At 37.6% G+C, this 21,154-nt stretch overlaps 1 protein-coding gene across 1 annotated transcript; it reads left to right on the top strand.

Annotated features, from left to right (window-relative positions):
- The first annotated feature begins 343 nt into the window (after positions 1-343).
- On the top strand, positions 344-1,318 carry LOC119536729 (putative olfactory receptor 5AK3). Its single transcript, XM_037839517.1, has one exon. It carries the CDS (start codon positions 344-346, stop codon positions 1,316-1,318), a length of 975 nt encoding a protein of 324 aa, XP_037695445.1.
- The last annotated feature ends 19,836 nt before the right edge of the window (positions 1,319-21,154 follow it).

Below are 21,154 nucleotides of genomic sequence, written 5' to 3'. Positions count from 1 at the left end.
GGTACATAATCATATTTGCACATTAATTGATGTAAGCATGGATATGTGTTTAACATGACAGGAAGTGTGTGTTCATACATGTTTCTTAAAACAAAACATATTAGCAATCTGTCTTATTCTTTGAAAATGTGTTGTTTTTGAAAATGAATACATGGCTGAACTATAACTGCTGACTCACTGATTCAAATCAAGAAAATACAAAAAAAATCAGGAAAGCAATCACCAATTATGAATGTTTGACATAAAAATCCAAATAAAAGCTAAAATGAAATTTAGGATTATTTTAATTTTGGAATGTTACAAAGATATCCCTTCTTTTTCGACAACCTTAGATTTAGCAGCCATGACACATGGAAATGGCACAGAAGTGACTGACTTCTTTCTTCTGGGATTCAGTGCTCAACACAGGTTTTGGCATGTACTCTTCATTGTATTTCTACTCATCTACTTGACCTCCATGGTGGGTAATATTGGAATGATCCTGCTCATCAAAGCAGATTTCAGATGTCAGACACCCATGTACTTTTTCCTACAATATTTGGCATTTGTTGATATCTGTTACACATCTGCTATCACTCCCAAGACGTTGCAAAACATCATATCAGAAAATAAATCAATTTCATTTATGGGATGTATGATGCAATTATGGGTTTATGCAAAATTTGCAACAAATGACCATTACCTCCTGGCTGCTATGGCAATGGACCATTATGAAGCCATCTATAACCCACTTCACTATTCCACAGTCATGTCCCAGACAGTATGCATCTTACTGGTAGCTGGTTCATATGTCATTGGCTCAGTAAACTCCTCTGTACACACAGGTTTAACATTTTCACTGTACATTTGCAAATCCCACATCATTAATCATTTTTATGATGCTCCCCAGATTCTTGCCTTTTCATGCTCCGACATCGGGACAAACATCATGCTACTTGTTGTCTTTGTGGGATTTAACTTGATGTTCAATATGTCAGTTGTCATCTTCTCTTACATATACATCCTATCTGCCATTTTAAAGATGTCTTCTACTGCAGGGAGGGAAAAATCCTTTTTGACATGTGCTTCCCACCTGACAGCAGTTACTGTTTTCTATGGAACCCTCTCTTACATGTACTTACAGCCTCATTCTAATAATTATCAGAACATGAAATTTGCTTCCATATTTTATGGAATTGTGATTCTCATGTTGAATCCCCTGATCTATAGCTTGAGAAATAAGGAAGTAAAAGAGGCTCTAAAAGTAATTCAGAAAAAGTTCTTCTTGATTGGACCAAAATTACTAAATTCAGCAAATCAAAGCATCCAATACATGTAAATTCATACAATTTAAAGTTTCTGAATTTAGAACATGTTCTTCTCTTAGATGAGTGATACTTCTTTCAAAAGAAAAGATATCAGAATGGGAAAAATACATTAAACATCTCTTGGAATTAATTTACCCTAGAATAAAGTTGACAAACATGTCTGACATGACCTGTGGAGAAGAGCTTTATCAAGTGTATCTAAATTTAGAAAGCATATATAAATTTTGCTAAGAGTTTAACAGTTCAAATAAATTTCAGATATATCTCTAAAGAGCTCAAACACACTTTTTGTATACAAGAAATATTAAAAGTTATGAAATAGTGAGTTTAAATCTTCATTGTTTTCCATTAATTACAAGTTCTTTCACAATCTATAATAAAACCCTTTTAAATTCTCTTCAAATTTTACACAAACCTAATTGGAAATTAAATTTATTACTTTAAAAAGCATTTTATGGCTCAGAGTATTTTCTACAGATTATACCCATGTTGAAGACATTTCCTAACACTTGAAAACACTGCTTACTCTCATCAGTTAGCCTCTTTAATTTGAATTTATCTCCTTCTTGCTTAGGGAAAGGGAAGTTTTGAAACAATTTTCTTTCTCTTTCTCCAATAAAAACAGTGTTGAATGTAGATGGATCTAAAGTAATAAATAGTGGTCATCCATTTATGAGATACAAAGCAGTATATTTATTTCAGACAGTTTTAACTGCAGAAAAGCAGTGGGAACTCCAAAAGACACCATGAGCCCTCTAAATCATGGAGGAAAAGTGTTGACAGAAAAGCTTTAACAAGTAGATTGAGAGTAGGCAATAGAAAACCCCACTTAAATATTATAGATACCACATAAACTTGTTGAAAGGACAAGTTTCCCATCAAAGTAACACCACGTGGGCTAATGAACTACCAAAAATGTACCTATAATAACAGTATGAGGAGAATTGGGTAAGAGAAAAAGACACATTTTTTGATACGATATCCCTCATAAATTGTAAGAGAACAAAATAATGTGAAGTCAATATAAAATCTCCTCCAAAATTAATCTTTATTTTAAATTAAAGGACCTTCAACCCCAGGGTGGGTCCAAATACCTTCAAAGCCCTGAACCCCCAGAGTTTGCTGGATGGTCATTACAAAGGTAGAATGAAGATGGACTGAGGCCCTCTAGGAGAAAAATTGTGTTCCACTTAAGAAAAACTTTTTTTCATGTAGGAGTGTAAATAGCCAATGTCAACCATGGGAATAGACAGTCATATAGGGCTTTCCATTCAACAACGACATGATGGAAATCACAAGGAAATGGGCTCTCCAACAAATAGACAAATTAGCCACATCAATGTGTCATATTTGAAGGTGAAATCAGTTGTGGTAGGCTCTGGCTTGAGATTCATTGGTGATTGTTAGTATATAGAAAAGATAGAGCATTCCTTTCTACCACTGCATAATAGGAATGTCTGAAGTTGAATAAGTACACATTATTTCATGAATCATCAATTACATATTTAGGCTATTTGGGTCCAGAGCAATGAAGGAAAATATACACTATGCTTGACTGAACATTTGTTTATTGATTCATTTATTTAATTTAAGTTAAAAACATTTACTAAGGGCACTTTATAAATACACTGGAGACCAGGTATTGAAATAGACACCATGTCTAGAAAGAGACTAAAGAAACATCTGAGTTCTTGTCCTGAAAAAAAATCCCTCATTTCCCAAGAAAAGAGGGACTATGATGTAGGAATCATTCCTAGAACTCAACAGCAGCCAGAAGTCTGAGACAACCAATGAGAAAGGTAGCTGGAAGGGAAGGCAGGATGAAGACTGAGAACATATCCTTGAAGCAGAACCACAGCTCAGCCATCAACAGATAATGCTTCTAAGAAATAGTAACCACTGAAATCATTCTCTGGTCTTTGGGGTGTAAATGTTGTGAAATGTGGCTATCAATTTCCTTTCTACCCTTCTAATTGAAGAAATTAGAAAGTTCACAACTAAATTTCCCAATGTCCTTGCACCTATCATTTGGATGGAAATCAGATTTACTTGTGGGAGATTTGGAAAGTAGAACTGAGCCATATACTGTCTTCTCTCTGGCCAGCAAAGCAGTAGAGACCTGAGTGGTTGATGTGGTTCCATAGCCAGACTGGGGATTCCAGGGTCTATATATTGGCTTCAGAAAATCAGAGGGAGATTCCTGACCTCTGAATCCCAGCACTCTTGATGTGTTCCTGACACTATTCCTTCATCACCTATAAATATTATTTAGTATAAAATTCTCTTTATTATATACTTTTCTGCTTGAAGTAACTTGTACATTTCCCTTTTCTTAAATTCAACTTTTAGTGATACAGACACCATACCAAATCCCTGGCTACGTTCTGTTCTGAATAATCCAGAAAACTTCCAGAAAATTACAAACACTAAGGAAATAAGCTTCAGAACTCCAATGGTCTCAGCATTAATGGTCACAGGTTTATAGATGCTTAAAGTAGACATGTACTTAAGAAAACTCAACATCAATCTTTTAGGCCCATTGCACCATAAGTCTTAAACTTAGTAGATGTCTAGCAAGCAATACACAGAAGACGCAATCTATGGACATTGTCCATTTTACACAAATATCAATCTGTACTGACTGCAAATATCACCTGGGGACTTTTTGAAAGAACAGATCTCTGATAACATTCCTGTGGATTTGGAAACCACATATCTAAAACATGGAACTTTTAAAATTTTCTGAGGAGATTCTTAGACTGTAACAGTTTGTGAAGCCACTGCCTCTAATATTTCAGACATGAAACTACTAAAAGAGAAACTCCCTAAGGATAGTTTTTTTTTTTTTTACTTTGCTTTCTTTTTTTTCATTTTTATTGAGATTGTTCAGATACCATAAAATTATTCAAAGATCCATAGTGTACAATCACTTCCCCCTGGGTACCCTCATACAGCTGTGGATCCATCACCACACTTAATTTTTGTTCAATTTTTAGAAACTTTTCATTACTCCAGACAAGAAATAAAGTGAAAGATGAAAAAATAAAAAAAGAAAAGGAAACTCTAATCCTCCCCTATCCCTAACCAACCCCCCTCAATTGTTGACTCATAGTATTGATATAGTACATTTGTTACTGTTTATGAAAAAATGTTGAAATACTGCTAACTGTAGTATATAGTTTGCAATAGGTATATATTTCTTCCCTATATGCCCCTCTATTATTAACTTCTAATTGTATTGTCATACATTTGTTCTGGTTCATGGAAGTGATTTCTAGTATTTGTACAGTTGATCATGGACATTGTCCACCATAGGATTCAGTTTTATACATTCCCATCTTTTGACCTCCAACTTTCCTTCTGGTGACATATATGACTCTGAGCTTACCCTTTCCACCTCATTCATACACCATTTGGCACTGTTAGTTATTCTCATATCTTGCTACCAAAACCCCTGTTCATTTCCAAACATTTAAGTTCATCCTAATTGAGCATTCTGCTCATACTAAGCAACCACTCCCCATACCGAAGCCTCATCCTATATCTTGGTACCTTATATTTCATGTCTATGAGTTTACATATTATAATTAGTTACTATCAGTGAGACCCTGTAATAATTGTCCTTATGTGTCTGGCTTATTTCACTCAGTATATTGCCCTCTAGGTTTTGTCATCAACCCATTTTTTTAAAAAATATGGTTTTGTTCACTCACCATACATTCCATCCCAAGTAAATAATTGATGGTTCTCTGCATGGTCATAAATTTATGTGTTCACTACCATCACCACTATCTATACAAGGGCATGTAAATTTCTTCCACAAGGCAGGAGGGAGAGTCAAAGTAGGTAGAGAGGCAAAAGAAAGAGGAAAAAAAAATGACAGCTAGAAAGCAGCAAAAGGAAAAATAACCTTAAATCAAAGTAGAATAAAGAATCAGACAATACCACCAATGTCAAGTGTCTAACATGCCTCCCATATCCCCCACTCTTATCTGCATTTACCTTGGTATATCACCTTTGTTACATTAAAGGAAGCATAATACAATGATTCTATTAGTTACAGTTGCTAGTTTATGCTGATTGCATCCCTCCCCCAATGCCTCCCCGTTTTTAACACCTTGCAAGGTTGACATTTGCTTGTTCTCCCTCGTAAAAGAACATATTTGTACATTTTATCACAATTGTTGAATACTCTAGATTTCACCAAGTTACACACTCCCAGTCTTTATCTTTCCTCCTTTCTTGTGGTGTCTCATATGCTCCCCACCTTCCTCTCTCAACCGTATTCATAGTTACCTTTGTTCAGTGTACTTACATTGTTGTGCTACCATCTCCCAAAATTGTGTTCCAAACACACACTCCTGTCTTCTGTCACTCTGTAGTGCTCCCCTTAGTATTTCCTGTAGGGCATGTGTCTTGTTCACAAAGTCTCTCATTGTCTGTTTGTCAGAAAATATTTTGAGCTCTCCCTCATATTTGAAGGACATCTTTGTTGGATATAGGATTCTTGGTTGGTGGTTTTTCTCTTTCAGTATCTTAAATATATCACACCACTTCCTTCTTGCCTCCATGGTTTCTGCTGAGAGATCCACACATAGTTGTATTAAGCTTCCTTTGTATGTAATGGATTGCTTTTCTCTTGCTGCTTTCAGGATTCTCTCTTTATCTTTGACATTTGATAATTGATTATTAAGTGTCTTGGTGTAGGTCTATTCATATCTCTTCTGTTTGGGTATGCTGCACTTCTTGGATCTGTAATTTTAAGTCTTTCATAAGAGATGGGAAATTTTTATTAATTATTTCCTCTATTATTTCTTCTTCCCCTTTTCCCTTTTCTTCTCCTTCTGGGACACCAATGATATGTACATTGTTGTACTTTGTTTCATCCTTGAGTTCCCAGCGATGTTGCTCATATTTTTTCATTCTTTTCTCCATCTGCTCCTTTGAGTATAGGCTTTCAGGTGTTTTGTTCTCCAGTTCCTGAGTGTTTTCTTCTGCCTCTTGAGATCTGCTGTTGTATGTTTCCATTGTGTCTTTCATCTCTTGTGTTGTGCCTTTCATTTCCATAGATTCTACTAGTTGTTTTTTTGAACTTTTGATTTCTGCCTTATATATGCCCAGTGTTTCCTTTACAGCATCTATCTCTTTTCCAATATCTTCTCTAAACTTTTTGAATTGATTTAGCATTAGTTGTTTAAATTCCTGTATCTCAGTTGAAGTGTATGTTTGTTCCTTTGACTGGGCTATAACTTTGTTTTTTTTAGTGTAGTTTGTAATTTTCTGTTGTCTAGGCATGGTTTCCTTGGTTATCCAAATCAGGTTTTCCCAGACCAGAACAGGCTCAGGTCCCAGAGGGAAGAAATATTCAGTATCTGGTTTCCCTGTGGGTGTATCTTAGAAAATTGCTCCACCCTGTGATGCCTCAGGTCACTCTGCTTTTCTGCCCAGCAGGTGATGCCCGTTAGCCTATAATTCTTGACTGGTGTGAGGAGGTATGGCCGTGTTCCCCCAGGCTCTGGGGTCTAGTTCTGAATGGGAAGGGCCCCGCTGCTTTCCTCCTAGAGAAGGCAGACCCCCCAGGTGGAGGTCATTAGTGATTCAATGTTCTCTCTCTCTGCTTGTGCTGTCTCCACCCTTCCCCAAGTCACAGCCCTGGAAACTGAAAATGACTGGGGCTTTCTCCACTGAGCTGAAAAAGAAAAAGATAGTCCCCTTCCAACCCAGTCCAAGGCAACCCTCCGGTTCTCCAGGGTCAGTCATCACTCAAAGCCTCTGTCTGTTTTTTGGGGATTTGTACCTGTAGTAAGCAGTTCACACTCACTATTTAAAACCCCAGTTGGAGCTCAGCTGAGCTATATTACTTGCTGGGAGAGAGCTTCTCTCTGGCACCACGAGGCTTTGCAGCTTGGGCTATGGGAGAGGGGGTCTCACAACTTGGATCTGCAGGTTTTACTTACAGATTTTATGCTGTGATCTTGGGCATTCCTCCCAATTCAGGTTGGTGAATGATGAGTGGATGGTCTCATTTGTCCCCCCGCAGTTATTCTGGATTATTTACTAGCTGTTTCTAATTTTTTGTAGTTGTTCCAGGGGGACTACTTAGCTTCCACTCCTTTCTATGCTGCCATCTTGCCCAATTCCAATACCAAGCTGTTTTAACTACTGTAGCTGTACAGTAGTCTTCAAAGTCAAGCAGGTAGGTCCTCCTTTTTTGTTTTTCTATTTTAGAATGTTTTTAGCAATTCAAGGCATTTTCCCTTCCAAATAAATTTGATCACTAACTTTTCCAAGTCTGCAAAGTAGATCATTGGAGTTTTGATGGGAATTGCATTTAATCTGTAGACCGGTTTGAGTATGATTGACATCTTAATTATGTTTAGCCTTCCTATATGTGAACACAGAATACCTTTCCATCACTTTAGGTCCCCTTTTATTTATTTTAGTAGAGATATGCAATTTTCTGTGTAGAGGTCTTTACATACTTGGTTAAGTTTATTCCTTATTCATTGAGAATGGAATCTTTTACTTGAGTGTCTCTTCAGTTATTTCATTCCTACTGTGTAGGAACATTACTGACTCATGTGCATTAATCTTATATACTGCATATTGTTGAATTTGTTTATCAGCTCAAGTAGGTGTATCCTTGATTTCTCAGGGTTTTCCAAGTATAAGATCATATCATCTTCACATGATAAGAGTTTTGCTTCCTCCTTTCCAATTTGGATACATTTTATTTTTTTGTCTTACTGAATTGCTCTGGCTTGAATTTCTAGCACAATGTTGAATAGTAGTGGTGACAGCAGGCATCCTTGTCTCATACCTCTTCTTAGAGGGAAGGCTTTCAGTCTCTCACCATTAAGTACTAAACTAGCTGTGGATTTCTCATATATGCCCTTTATCATATTGAAGAAGTTTCCTTCAATTCCTAGCTTTTGAAATTCCTGTTTTTTTAATCCAAAAGGATGCTGGATTTTGTTGAATACTTTTTCAGCTTCAATTGAGATGATCATTTGATTTTTTCCCTTCTGAATTGATAACATGTTTTATTATGTTGATTTATTTTCTTATACTGAATAATCTTTGCATGCCTGGAATGAACCCCACTTAGGGTGTAAACTTTTTTTTAATGTGTCTCTGAATTTGATTTGTAAGTATTTTTTTGAGAATGTTTGCACCTATATTCATTGAGGAGATTGGTCTATAGTTCTCTTTTCATGTAGCATCTTTATCTGAGTTTGGTGTTAGAGTGATGTTGGCTTCCTAAAATGAGTTAGGTAGTGTTTCATTTTCTTCAATTTTTGGAAGAGTTTAAGTAGGAATGGTGTCCATTCTTTATAGAAAGTTTGGTGGAGTTCCTCTGTGAGACAATCTGGCCCTGGCATTTTACTTGTAGGAAAGTTTTTAAAACTGATTGGGAGGGATGGGGAAGATGGTAGAGTGGTGAGGTGTGGAATTTAGTCACTCCTCTGGGCAGCTGTTAATTAGCAGAAACTGTATGCAACAGTGTTCTTGGGGTCTCCAGTAACCAGGAACACATTGTACACTAGCCAGAAGTGGGTGGAACAACTGAGATCACAGTGCAATTTCTTTTTATAGAAAGCCTCAGATATTTGGGACTAGCCCCTGAAAACAAACAACAGATAGCTGAAATAGTTGTGACAGACAAAGCAACCAACCTAGTGGAGGAGACAATTGCCCAAAGGGTATAAATCCTCCAAGAAAAGGGGGTCATGATCCAGTTGAATTGGCAGCCCAACCTCAAAGAACTCAGACCCCAGGGGCTGGAATTCAGAAACCAGCTTCAGTCTGCCATGCTCCCAACAGGCTCAGAGTATGCAGAGAACTAAAGGCACTGCACCTCCTTATACTGCTTGTGGAGCTATGGGCTGGCAACCACCAACTGATGGAAAGCATAGAAAAAGCACAGACTCTAAAGGCCTCACAGGAGTATCTATTCTCAGTGAAACTCCATACCCTCCTCCTGAGACCTGGTCCACTCTGGACTGGGAAAACCTGACTGGGGTTAGCCATATCTGAGGAGACTTTTTCACAAAAGGGGTACATAGAAACAGGGAAAGAAATAGAAAAAAAAAATAGGACCTGAAAAACTCTAATCAACTAAACAGAACCTAAGTTATAGGTCTAGAATAAGTTGAACTGAACACAAAAGTTTAGAGAACAAAGCCAACCAACAAGAAAACCCTAGGTAAGAATGAAAACAAGCTCCAGAATAAAATAATCAAGAAAATCAGATGCCTAGACAGCTTAAGATAACAAGCCATATTAGGAAACATGAAAATGTGGACCAGCCAAAGGAACAAACCAATAGTTCAACTGAGATACAAGAGTTGAGTTAACTAGTTAAAGATATTCAAATAAATCTCCTAAATCAATTCAATGAACTGATGGAAGATGTGGCAAAAGAAGACACTGGATGATCATAAAGAATTTGTAAACTTGAAAAAACAAATGGCAGAACTTATGGGAATGTAAGGCAAAAAGGAGGAGATGAAAAACACATTGGAGGGGTACAACAGTAGATTTGAACAGGCAGAAGAAAGAATCAGTGAATTGGAAGACAAGACATTTGAATTCATACACACAAAAGCACAGATGGAGAAAAGAATGGAAAAATATGAACAGGGTCTTAGGGAGGTAAGATACAACCTAAAGCACATGAATATACATGTTATGGGTGGCCCAAAAGAGAAGAGAATGGAAAAAGGACAGAAAGAATAATAGAAGAATTATTAGCTGAAAATTTCCCAACTCTTAAGAAGGAAAGAAAACTACAGATTCAAGAAGTACACCATATCCCAAACAAAATAGATTCCAATAGACCTACCCCAAGACACTTATTGAAAAGATTGCCCAAAATCAAAAACAAAGAGAAATTTGTGAAAGCAGCAGGAGAAAAGCAATCCATCATGTACAAAGGAAGCACAATAAGTCAAGTACAGATTTCTCCACAGAAACCATGGAGAAGAGAAGACAGTGGTATGATATATTTAAGATACTGAAAGAGAAAAACTGCCAATCAAGAATTCTATACCAAGCAAAGCAGTCCTTCAAAAATGAGGGGGAGATTAATATATTTTCAGGCAAACAGACACTGGAGAGTTTGTGAATAAGAGACCTTTGCTTCAAGAAATACTGAAGGGAGTGCTACAGGCTGATGGGAAAGGAAAGGAGAGATAAGTTTAGAGAAGAGTGTAGAATTAATACTATCAGGTAGGGTATAAGAAGAGAGAGAGAAAAAATAAGATATGATATATGAAATCCAAAAGACAAAATGGTAGAAGAAAGTACTGCCCATACAGTACAACACTATATATTATTGGATTAAACTCCCAAATAAAAAGACATAGACTGGCACAATGTATTAAAAAAACAGGACCTGTCTATGTGCTGTCTACAAGAAACTCACTTTAGACACAAGGACAAAAGTAGGCTGAAAGTGAATGGTTGGAAAAAGATATTTCATGCAAACGACAACCAGAAAAAAAAGCAGGAGTAGCTATTTTAAAATCAGAAACAATAGACTTCCAAAGTAAAACAATTAAAAAAGAAAAAGAAGTACACTGTAACAAATCAAATGGGACTTAAAAAATGGAAGAACATACTGTGTTCATGGACTGGAAGATTAAATACAGTTAAGATGTCAATTTTACTTAAACTGATTATAGATTCAATGCAATACCAATTAAAATCCCAACAACTTATTTTGAAGAAACAGAAGAACAAATAACCAAATTTATTTGAAAGGGTAAGGCATCCTGAATAGCCAAAAAATTTCTTGATAAAGAGGATGAAGTGAGAGGGCTTACACTACTGGACCTTGAAACATATTACAAAGCTACAATGGTCAAAACAGCATTGTACTGACATAAGGATTAATATACCGACCAATGGAACTGAATTGAGTGTTCAGAAATAGACTGTCATGCATGGAAAATTGATCTTTGATAAGGCAGTCAAGCCAAAACAACTGGAACACAGCAGCCTCTTCAATAAGTGGTGTTTGAGGAACTGGATATCCATTTCCAAAAGAATGAAAGAGGACTCCTATCTCACAACTCATATAAAAATTTACTTGAAATGCAACAAAGACCTAAACATTAGTACTAAGACCATTAGACTCTTTGAAGAAAATGTAGGGCAATATCTTAAAGATCTTGTGACAGGAGGTAGTTTCCTAGACCTTACACCCAAAGTGTGAGCAACCCAAAAACAAATACACAGATGGGATCGCCTCAATAGTAAACACCAGTCTACATCAAAGTACTTTGTCAGAAAAGTGAAAAGGCAATCTAAAAATGGGAGAAAATATTTGGAAACCACATATCACATAAAGGTTTAATATTCCAAATATATAAAGGGATCCTACAACTCAACAAAGAAAGACAAACAACCAAATTAAAAAAAAAATCGGCAAAAGACATGGACTGACACTTTTCTGAAGAGAAAATAGAAATGGCTCAAAACATATGAAAAAGTGTACAACCTCACTGGCTATTAGGGAAATGCAAATCAAAACCACAATGAGGTATCATCTCACACCTACCAGAATGGACATCAATTAAAAAACAGAAAATTACAATTGTACATGAAAATTGTACATGAAAAATGTTGGAGAGGATGTGGAGAAAGAGGCACACTCATTCACCATTAGTGGGAATTTATAATGGTGTAACCACTCTGGAAGACAGTGTGGAGTTTCCTCAGAAAGCTATGTATAGATTTACTCTATGATCCAGCTATTCACTTACTAGGTATAGACTCAGGGGAACTGAAAGTTAAGACATGAACAGACATTTGAAAACCAATGTTTACTGCAGCATTATTCATGACTGCCAAGAGATGGACACAGCCCAAATGTCCACCAGTGGATGAGTGGATAAACGAACTGTGGTATATATATGCAATGGAATATTATGCAGCTATAAGACAGAACAAATACATGGAATATATAATAACCTGGATGAACCTTGAGGACATTATATTGAGCAAACTTAGCCGGAAACAAAAAGACAAATACTGTATGGTATCACTAACATGAACTGATATTAATGAGCAAACTTTGAGAGTTATGAGCTGATAACACAGGCTATCAGGAGATAAACAGAGGGTAGATATCAGGCATTTGTTGCTGAAGGACTACAGAATGCTCAGCAGGATTGACTGTATAGATTCAGAAATAGATAGCATAATAATCTGTGCTGGTAGCACAATAATATATGTACACTGAATAAAGATGTCCGTGAGTAAAGATGAAAGAGGTGGGCTAGGGGCTTGTATGACACCAGAAGCAAAGATAGACAGTGAATACTGGGAGTATATAACTTGGCAAAAACTGGATTGGTCAATGGTAGTGACTGTATGTACAAATATAAAAATGTTCTTATATGTGGGAGAACAAATGAATGTCAACCAAACATAGTGCTGAAAAAGAGATGACATTGGAAAAAAATATAATCAAAGCAATGATCAACAGTAACATTGTAATATGCTTCCATTAAATGTAACAAAGGCAATATATGAAAGCTAAATGTGTATGAGCAGGGGTATAAGAGAGGGATACAGGATTCTTTGTAGTAGTGTTGTTGTTGACCCTACTGTCATACTGTATTTTATGACAGTTTATCTTTCTTTCTCTTATCTTTTTATTATTCATTAAAAAATCTTTTTGTCATAGTAATCAATATTTCAAGTGCTGACTGTGGTGATAAATGTACAACTGTATGATGATACCATGAACAACTGGTTGTGTACTGTAGATAATTGTATAGTATGTGAATATAGCTCTATAAAATTGTAGGAAAATATAAATAGGGATAAAAGTGCTAGAGAAAATATGGAAAGAGGGATGTACCTGTTTACTGTTGGTGAGGAGAGACTGGTGTACCCTTTCTGGAAGACAATTTGGTGTTTCCACAAGAAGCTAAGTATGTGGGGGCCGTAAGGTCCTGTAAACTCATTGTGGGGTATGTACTTGGAAGCTCCAAGAGCAGGGTCATGAATGGACATTTGCACACTGGTGTTTACGGAGGCAGTATTCATGATTTGCAATGGGTGGAGGTGGCTTAAGGGTACAACTGAGGATCAGATTGGTAAACTGTGGTTTGTGCCTACAATGGAATATTGAACAACTGGGAAAGGGAGAGAAGCTGTGAGACATGCAACAAGTTGAATAGATCCTTTAGACAGCATTTTGAGTGAAGTATGCCAGAAAAAAGGCAAACATTATCATACCTCACCAACATGGGCTAACCACAATGTGTAAACTCAGAATTGAAACTTAGAGCATAGCTTATCACAGGAATGCTTATTGTAATTGTCCCTAGATTGTAAATCCTTACAGCAGTCATATTTATTCCTTAATTGTAATAGCTATCTCCAAATTCTGAGATGCTGATCCTTTTGTGTATATCCTGATTAGTTTCTGAAACATTGGGTATTGGTGTGACACCTGAAACTCAGAGCTAGAGCTCCACAGATATGAATGTCAGTATTAGCACATACAGCAACTGTTAAAAAAGCTGTAAAAGAGTCCAGACCTCAATTGGAAATATGAACATAGCAGATCTGGTTTGGAGTAGAGTAAATTGGGCCAAAGCATAAAGGATGATTCTGACTGTGTTTTAAAATTTCAACTTCCATGTGGGACCAAGGGAAGAGATGTTTATTTGGTGCAGGATCTATATTTTATAGGCAAATTAACTTGTACATTCAGTTTGTTCAAATGCTGTAATTACATGGAGCTTTGAATGGGAAGTGAGATCTGGTCGGTTTGTATAGGTTAGGGAGAAGTAGTGATGCATCCCAAAGAAATTTGGGCAGAGAATAAAAATATATATGCAGGGCCCCCAAAGAGCTGGGGGAAAATGCAGAAGTGTTGAACTTCCTCACCTGGATTGTTGCTGATGTTCTCACAAACATTGAGGACTGATGGTTTGGTATGCTGAGCCCTCTATCTTGGTGCTAGCACTTATGAAGCTCATTACTGTAAAGGAGAGGCTAATCTTGCTTATAATTGTGCATTAGTGTCTCCTCCCGAGTACCTCTTTGTTGCTCAGATGTGGCCGTCTTTCTCTAGCTAAGCAAACTCAGCAGATTAACTCACTCTCCCCCCTCATGTGGGACCTGACTCCCAGGGGTATAAATCTCCCTGGCAAAGCAGGGTATGACCCCAAGGGTGAATTTGGACCTGATGTCATGCAATTGAGAACACATTCTTGACCAAAAGGGGGATGTGAAATGAAATGAAATAAAGTTTCAGTGGCTGAGAGATTTCAAATGGAGTTGAGAGGTCACTCTGGTGGGCATTCTTACACACTATATACAGATTACCCTTTGTTAGATTTTAATGTATTGGAATAGCTAGAAGTAAATTTTTGAAACTATCAAACTCCAACCCAGTAGCCTTGACTCTTGAACATGTTTGTATAACAATGAAGCTTACGAGGAGTGACAATGTGATTGTGAAAACCTTGTGGATCACACTCCCTTTATCCAGTGTATGGATGATTGAGTAGAAAAATGAATACAGAAACTAAATGAAAAATGGGGTGATGGGGGGCATGATTTTGGTGTTCTTTTTTACTTTTATTTTTGTTCTTATTTTTATGTTTTTTCTTGTACAAGGAAAATGTTCAAAAATAGATTAGGGTGATGAAAGCAGTACCTATATGATGATACTGTGAAAAATTAATTGTACACCATGGATGACCATATGGTATGTGAATATATCTCAATAAAACTGAATTAAAAAACTGATTGGATCTTTGTACTTCTGATTGGTTCTTTGAGGTCTTCTATTTCTTCTCTATTAAGTCTAGGTTGCTTGTGTTTTTCCAGAAAATTATCTGCTTCCTTTAAATTATCTAGTTTTTTGCAAGAGAGTTGTTCATAGTATCCTTTTATGACTTTTTTTCTTTGATTGCTTCAGGATCCATAGTAATATCCCCCCTCTCATTTATTGTTTTATTTATTTGGGTTGTCTCTCTGTTTTACTTGGTTAGTCTAGCTAAGGGTTTGTTAATATTGTTGATCTTCTCAAAGAACCAACTTTTGGTTTTATTTGCTCTCTCTATTGTTTTAATTTTTTCCATATCATTTATTTCTGTTTTAATCCTTGTTTTTTCTTCTCTTTTACTTGCTTTAGGATTATTTTGTGGATCATTTTCTAGCTTATTCAGTTGTTCCACTAGTTCTTTGATTTTAGCTCTTTCTTCCTTTTTCACATACGCATTTAGAGGTATAAATTTCCCCCTTAATACCACCTTTGGTGTATCCCATAGGTTTTGATATGTTCTGTCACAATTTTCATTTGTCTCTAGATATTTAGCAATTTCTCTTGCAATTTCTTATTTGACCCACTGATTGTTTAGGAGTATGTTGTTTAACCTCCAGATATTTGTGAGTGTTCTGGATCTTTGATAGTTATTAACTTTCAGTTGCATTCCATTGTGATCATATAATGTGTTTTGAATAATTTCAATCTTTTTAAACTAATTGAGGCTTTTTTCATGCCCCAGCATAGAATCTATCCTGGAGAAAGTTCCATGAGCACTAGAGAAAAGTGTATACCCTGGTAATTTGGGATGTTGTCGGGAGCCAAATCGCCACATCCTAAACCTGATGGCAAGGCCTCAGGTTCAACAGAAAACATTACTGTGGATGTGCCGCACAGCAGCGGGCGTGGCCCCTCGACGGATCCTGGCAAAGCCTACCACCGATGGACTATTGCAATGCTGATTCTTTTAATCTTTGTGCTTCTGCTTTCTCTTTTTCTTTACTAATGTAATAATTTGGGATATACTCTGGATAATAATCAAAGATATGACAAAGTGTTGGGCACCTTCCGATGATTTTACCTTTCGATGAACCCCCTCCTCCACCTATGAGAAAGCAGCCACCCCGTTTAGCCGCCTGAAGCCCCCTTGCCCCTTTCCAGACATCCTCCTTTACACAAGTTCCCCCTTTTACATCCAAAAATATTTCACTGAGAAAGCGATTAGAAGGCCAAAGCAGAAGCAATGTAAACCACGTAATTCATCACCCAGTTCCTTGACAGGCCCCGTTGTTTGCCGAGGTTAGAACTGAATCAGGGTCAACACGCTCCACTAGTGCCTAATGGCTGGCCTCGGGCAGCCAGAGCATACAAGAAATTCTTTGGGCACCCACCCCACGGGCTTATGGTACGAGAGTAGTTCCTTGTATGAGCCCACAGCTAATTTACTTTAGGTACAAAAACAAGCCCTTCTAAATAATTAAAATAGCCAAAACAGAGATCATTACTGAGAACAAGGAAGAATATTATGAGGAACTTGGAAGGTCTGCACCGGAATAGAGTTGTCTTAACATAGGGATGAAAACACACACTGCTCGGTCCCCCCGCCCTGTTCGGACCCCAGTGTCCCCTGGAATTGAGTAACAATGGTTTTGTGATTTATATGCTGTGCTTGCCAGCTCTCACCCACGTGATCCAGGTGCAGAGCTTATGTAACTTTGAGCTATAAAAGAAAATCACTTTTTCATTAAAATTGTCGGAGCCCTGAGCTTCGTCCCAGACACTTTGCGTGTCTGTCTCCTTCCTTGCTGCGCCGACGCCGACCCCCACTTTAGGACCCTGTCATGTTTGCTGAGGCAGGACCTCGGCAGGATGTAATGTTCTATACATGTCTGGTAAGTCTAATTCATTTATCACATCATTTAAGTTCTAAATTTCCTTATTGATCTTCTGTGTGGATGATCTATCTATAGAAGAAAGTGACATATTGAAGTGTCCCACAATTATTGTGGAAACATCTATTGCTTGGTTCAACTTTGCCAATGCTTACCTCATGTACTTTGGAGAACCTTGATTGGGTACACAAACGTTTATAATTGTTGTTTCTTTGGTGAATTGGCCTTTCTATTAGTATGTAATGTCTTTCTTTGTATCTTCTAACATCTTTGGATTTAAAGTCTATTTTTTTCTGAAATTCATATAGCTATCCCTGCTTTCTTTTGGTTCTGGCTTGCATGAAATATTTTTTTTTCCATCATTTCACTTTCAATTCCCTTGTGTCATTTGGTTTAAGATGAGTCTCTTGTAAACAACATACTGATGGTTCCTATTTTTCAATCTATTCTCCCAATGCATATCTTTTAATTGGGGAGTTGAATCCCTTCACATTCAATTCTATTGCTATGAATGCAGTTCTTGAATCAGCCATCTTATCCTTTGTTTTTTATTTGTCAGATTTATTTTTACCTCTCTCTAGTTCCTTTAAGATTTCTTTACTAACGCTCTTCAATTCTGTGCCCTTCTCCAGACTTCTATCTCCTTTCTTTCTTTTCTCAGCCAGTATAGCTCCCCTTAGCAGTTCTTGTAGGGCAGGTACCTTCTTAATAGATTCTCTCAGCATTTGTTTGTCTGTGAAAATTTTAAGCTTCTTTCAATTTTGAAGGAGATTTTTGCTGGATAAAGTATTCTTGGTTGGTCATTTTTCTCTTTCAACATTTTAAATATGTCATACCACTGCCTTCTCACCTCCATGGTGCCTGCTGAATAGTCAGTACTCAATTTTAAATTGCTTCCCTTGTATGTGGTGAATTGTTTCTCTTTTGCTGCTCTCAGAACTTTCTCCTCTTCAACATTTAGCAGTCTGATCAGAATATGTCTCATAGTGGATTTATTTGGATTTATTCTATTTTGAGTTCATTGGGCATCGTTGATTTGCATATTTATGTCTTCGGAAATTTTCCATGACAATGTTTTCAAATACTCTTCCTAGCACTTTACTCTACTCTTCCCACAAGATGCCTGATTTGGAAAGACAGAGCAAAATTCTCCTCCATGACAAACACTAGATAAAGGACAGAAATTGCTCTAGAAAAGCAATTCCAGCCTTCCACCACCTTAGCAGGGACTTCTACACCTATAGTGAGTCTGTACTTTGAGAAACTGAGAAGTTGCATTCAATGCAGATGAGTTTTTGGTCCGGAATTCCACCAGGTAATGGGTGGCTGGAAATGCAGGTGGCTGATGGCACAGAGGGAAGTAGCCTTCTATGCCTCAGGCCCCCTCCAAAATATTAGCCTCAGGTGATAACCTTTCACTTACCTGCCACCAAGAGCCCCCATGCCAGGGATTGGAGGTTGGCACAAGTAGATGATCACAGAGTGGGATAACTTTCCACATCCTATGCAGCCATCTTTGCAACTGCCTGGGAGACAACCTTTCATGTCCCCAGGGATGGGACTTTGCAATTGCCTGGGAGGTAACTTTTCACAGCCCCATGGCTGGGAGCTTCCTTGGGAGAAGTCAGGATTTAGTGGGCTTGTGACAGTATACACTCTTCTCCATGGAAGCCCATAGTGTACACAACCTAGAGGTGGCATGCCACATGGAGGTGGTGGGAGCCCTCCCCCAATCTCAGGAAATTGTGAGTGCATGGCAGAGAGGGACAGTGGACTATTTGAGCTGGAAGGTAAAAGGTGCAGCTCTGCAGCCCCAGAAGATGCCACCTACAGCCCTGGGAATGGCTGGGAGCACTAGATCCTTGAATGGACTCCCTGCCAAACTACACAGGGCATGCCCCCCACCCACAGGACTGACAGTGCCCAGTGCACATGGAAATTGGTGCACTGATTGGACCTCCACATGGTTTGGACCCCCACTCAGTACATAAACCAAGTTGAAGAGAACTAGCTTAAGGGTAAAATGTGGCTTAGGTTTGCCATCTGATGGTACATCAGGAAAGTGCACTCCACCAAGTTGTAGCTGTGTCAAATTATAGATAAAAACATTAAATATTAAAACATTCTTTATTAGTGGACTATCTGAAATTATAATGGAACTTCACACTAATCTATTTTATTTTTTAGTTTTAAAAGTAATGAACCATAATTTATCTGTCCCTCATATGAAGAAAAGTACTGATTGATCATTGGCCTGATAGGAGTTCTTGGGGACTGGAATGGGCCCAAAGTTCTTGACCCTTCCTGATTTCTTTCTCTTGGTTTTCTGATTCCTATAAGGCTTAAACTTCCAAGGCCTTGGAGGTGATCCAATTGTCACTTCAATTTTATCCTCACAAGTCCTGTTTGAAGGTCAAAGAATCACTTTACTCTGAATTGAAGCTGAGGTTAACAAAGTAGACAAAAAGATAATGAACAGAGTTAAAATAAATCATGCTCTTTGAAGGTATTGTCTTTTTTAACCTTTATAATAGTCTTACAATAGTCTTATGAAATAGGTAATGTTATTCCTGATTCCAGGATAATTAACTGAAACTTGGATAATTTAAATAAGTTACACAATATCACAAGCTAGTGTAGTGTCTGAGGTGGGATTTGAACTGATATTGTTTGGCTCCAGAGCCTACATTTTAAAACATTTTACACTCGTGAGATATAGGCAATTGTTCCTGTTTGCTAATGCTGCCAGAATGCAAAATACCAGAAATGGATTTTGTTTTATTAAGGGGTGTTATTTAGTTACATATTTGTAGTCCTAAGTCCACAAAACTGTACAAACTGAGGCATCAACAAGATACCTTCACTGAAAAATGGCTGATAGCATCCAGAACACCTCTGTCAGCTGGGAAGGCACATGGCTGGTGTCTGCTTGTCCTTTGCTCTCAGATTGTGTTTCAAAATAGCTTTCTCCAAAATATCTCTGGGCATCTGGCTTAGTTCCTATCTCTCAGCTCTTGTGCATCCTTGCTTCTTTCTCCCAAGATGTTTTCTCTCCAAGTGTCTGTTTGTCCAGGGCAAACTCTGGGCCTCATCTCTTAGCTTAGCTTCTCCAAACATCCTTCTATCCACATCTCCAAGCATCTCTAAGCATTAGCAAGCATCTGGATCTGTGTTGGATCTTAACTTCTCCCTTAAATATTCCAGTGAACTAATCAAGACCCATGCTGAATGGGTGGGTTCCACAGCTCTATGGAAATAATTAAATCAGAGTTATCACCCACAGTTGAGTGGGTCACATCTCCATGGAAACATTGAATCAAAAGTTCACACCTTAATCAAGACTAATAGGTCTGGCCCCACAATATTGCATTAAAGAATGTGGCTTTTCTGGGGGACACATTACATCTAACTGGCACAGCAATAAATAAACAAACATATAAAAAATTAAGATAAATTCTTAGAGTGAAAAGTGCTGAAAATTAAAGAAACAAGTGATATGATAAACAGTGACTAGATACAGGGGTCACTTCAGATTGAGTGTTTAAAGAAGACCCAAGAAAGAGAATTTGCAGTACTTATCCCAGGATGAGAGCAAATGAGGAGTTCAAAGAACAGGAGTAAAACCGTTAGAAAGGTGTTGATGGTCATGAGAAGGGAAATTTTATTTGAACAGGATGAATATCATTCTCCACACTCCTTTATTCTGCCTCAAAGTTCACCAACAAACTTAACTCTTATTATTTCAGCTCTAAATTTAAATCAGGATGAAAACAAATTGCAAGTTTCCTCCAGCAACCTACTTTTCCAGAAAACTTTATATTCTTTCTGTGGTCTCTCTCTTTGGTGAACCCATTGGTGCAGTTCCATACACTGATCACTTTCCCTCTTCATGGACTAGTTTTATTTTTTATCATGAAATTTTTTTCCCATGTAAATGCCCTATATTCACTTAGAGCAGCTGAGCTAAGCTGATTGGTAGAAGGAAACTTATCTGTTTAACCAAACTTACACTAAATTCTAAGTAGCATTTTCATGGGTCTACAAGTTCCTGTACAACTGCTCCCCACCCAGTTACACATCCTAGTGACTTCAACTGGCCCCACTCTCCCAGGTTCACTGAGCTCCATTCACAATGGCCTTGTTCTGGCCTCTGGACCTTT

The sequence above is a fragment of the Choloepus didactylus genome, chromosome 6, assembly GCF_015220235.1.
Source record: "Choloepus didactylus isolate mChoDid1 chromosome 6, mChoDid1.pri, whole genome shotgun sequence".
Classification (NCBI taxonomy): Eukaryota; Metazoa; Chordata; class Mammalia; order Pilosa; family Megalonychidae; genus Choloepus; species Choloepus didactylus.
This window is presented reverse-complemented; position numbering and strand designations above follow the sequence as displayed.

Excerpts from the sequence above, each read along its gene's own strand:
- LOC119536729 (XM_037839517.1), top strand. The coding sequence starts at position 344 with ATGACACATGGAAATGGCACAGAAGTGACTGACTTCTTTCTTCTGGGA.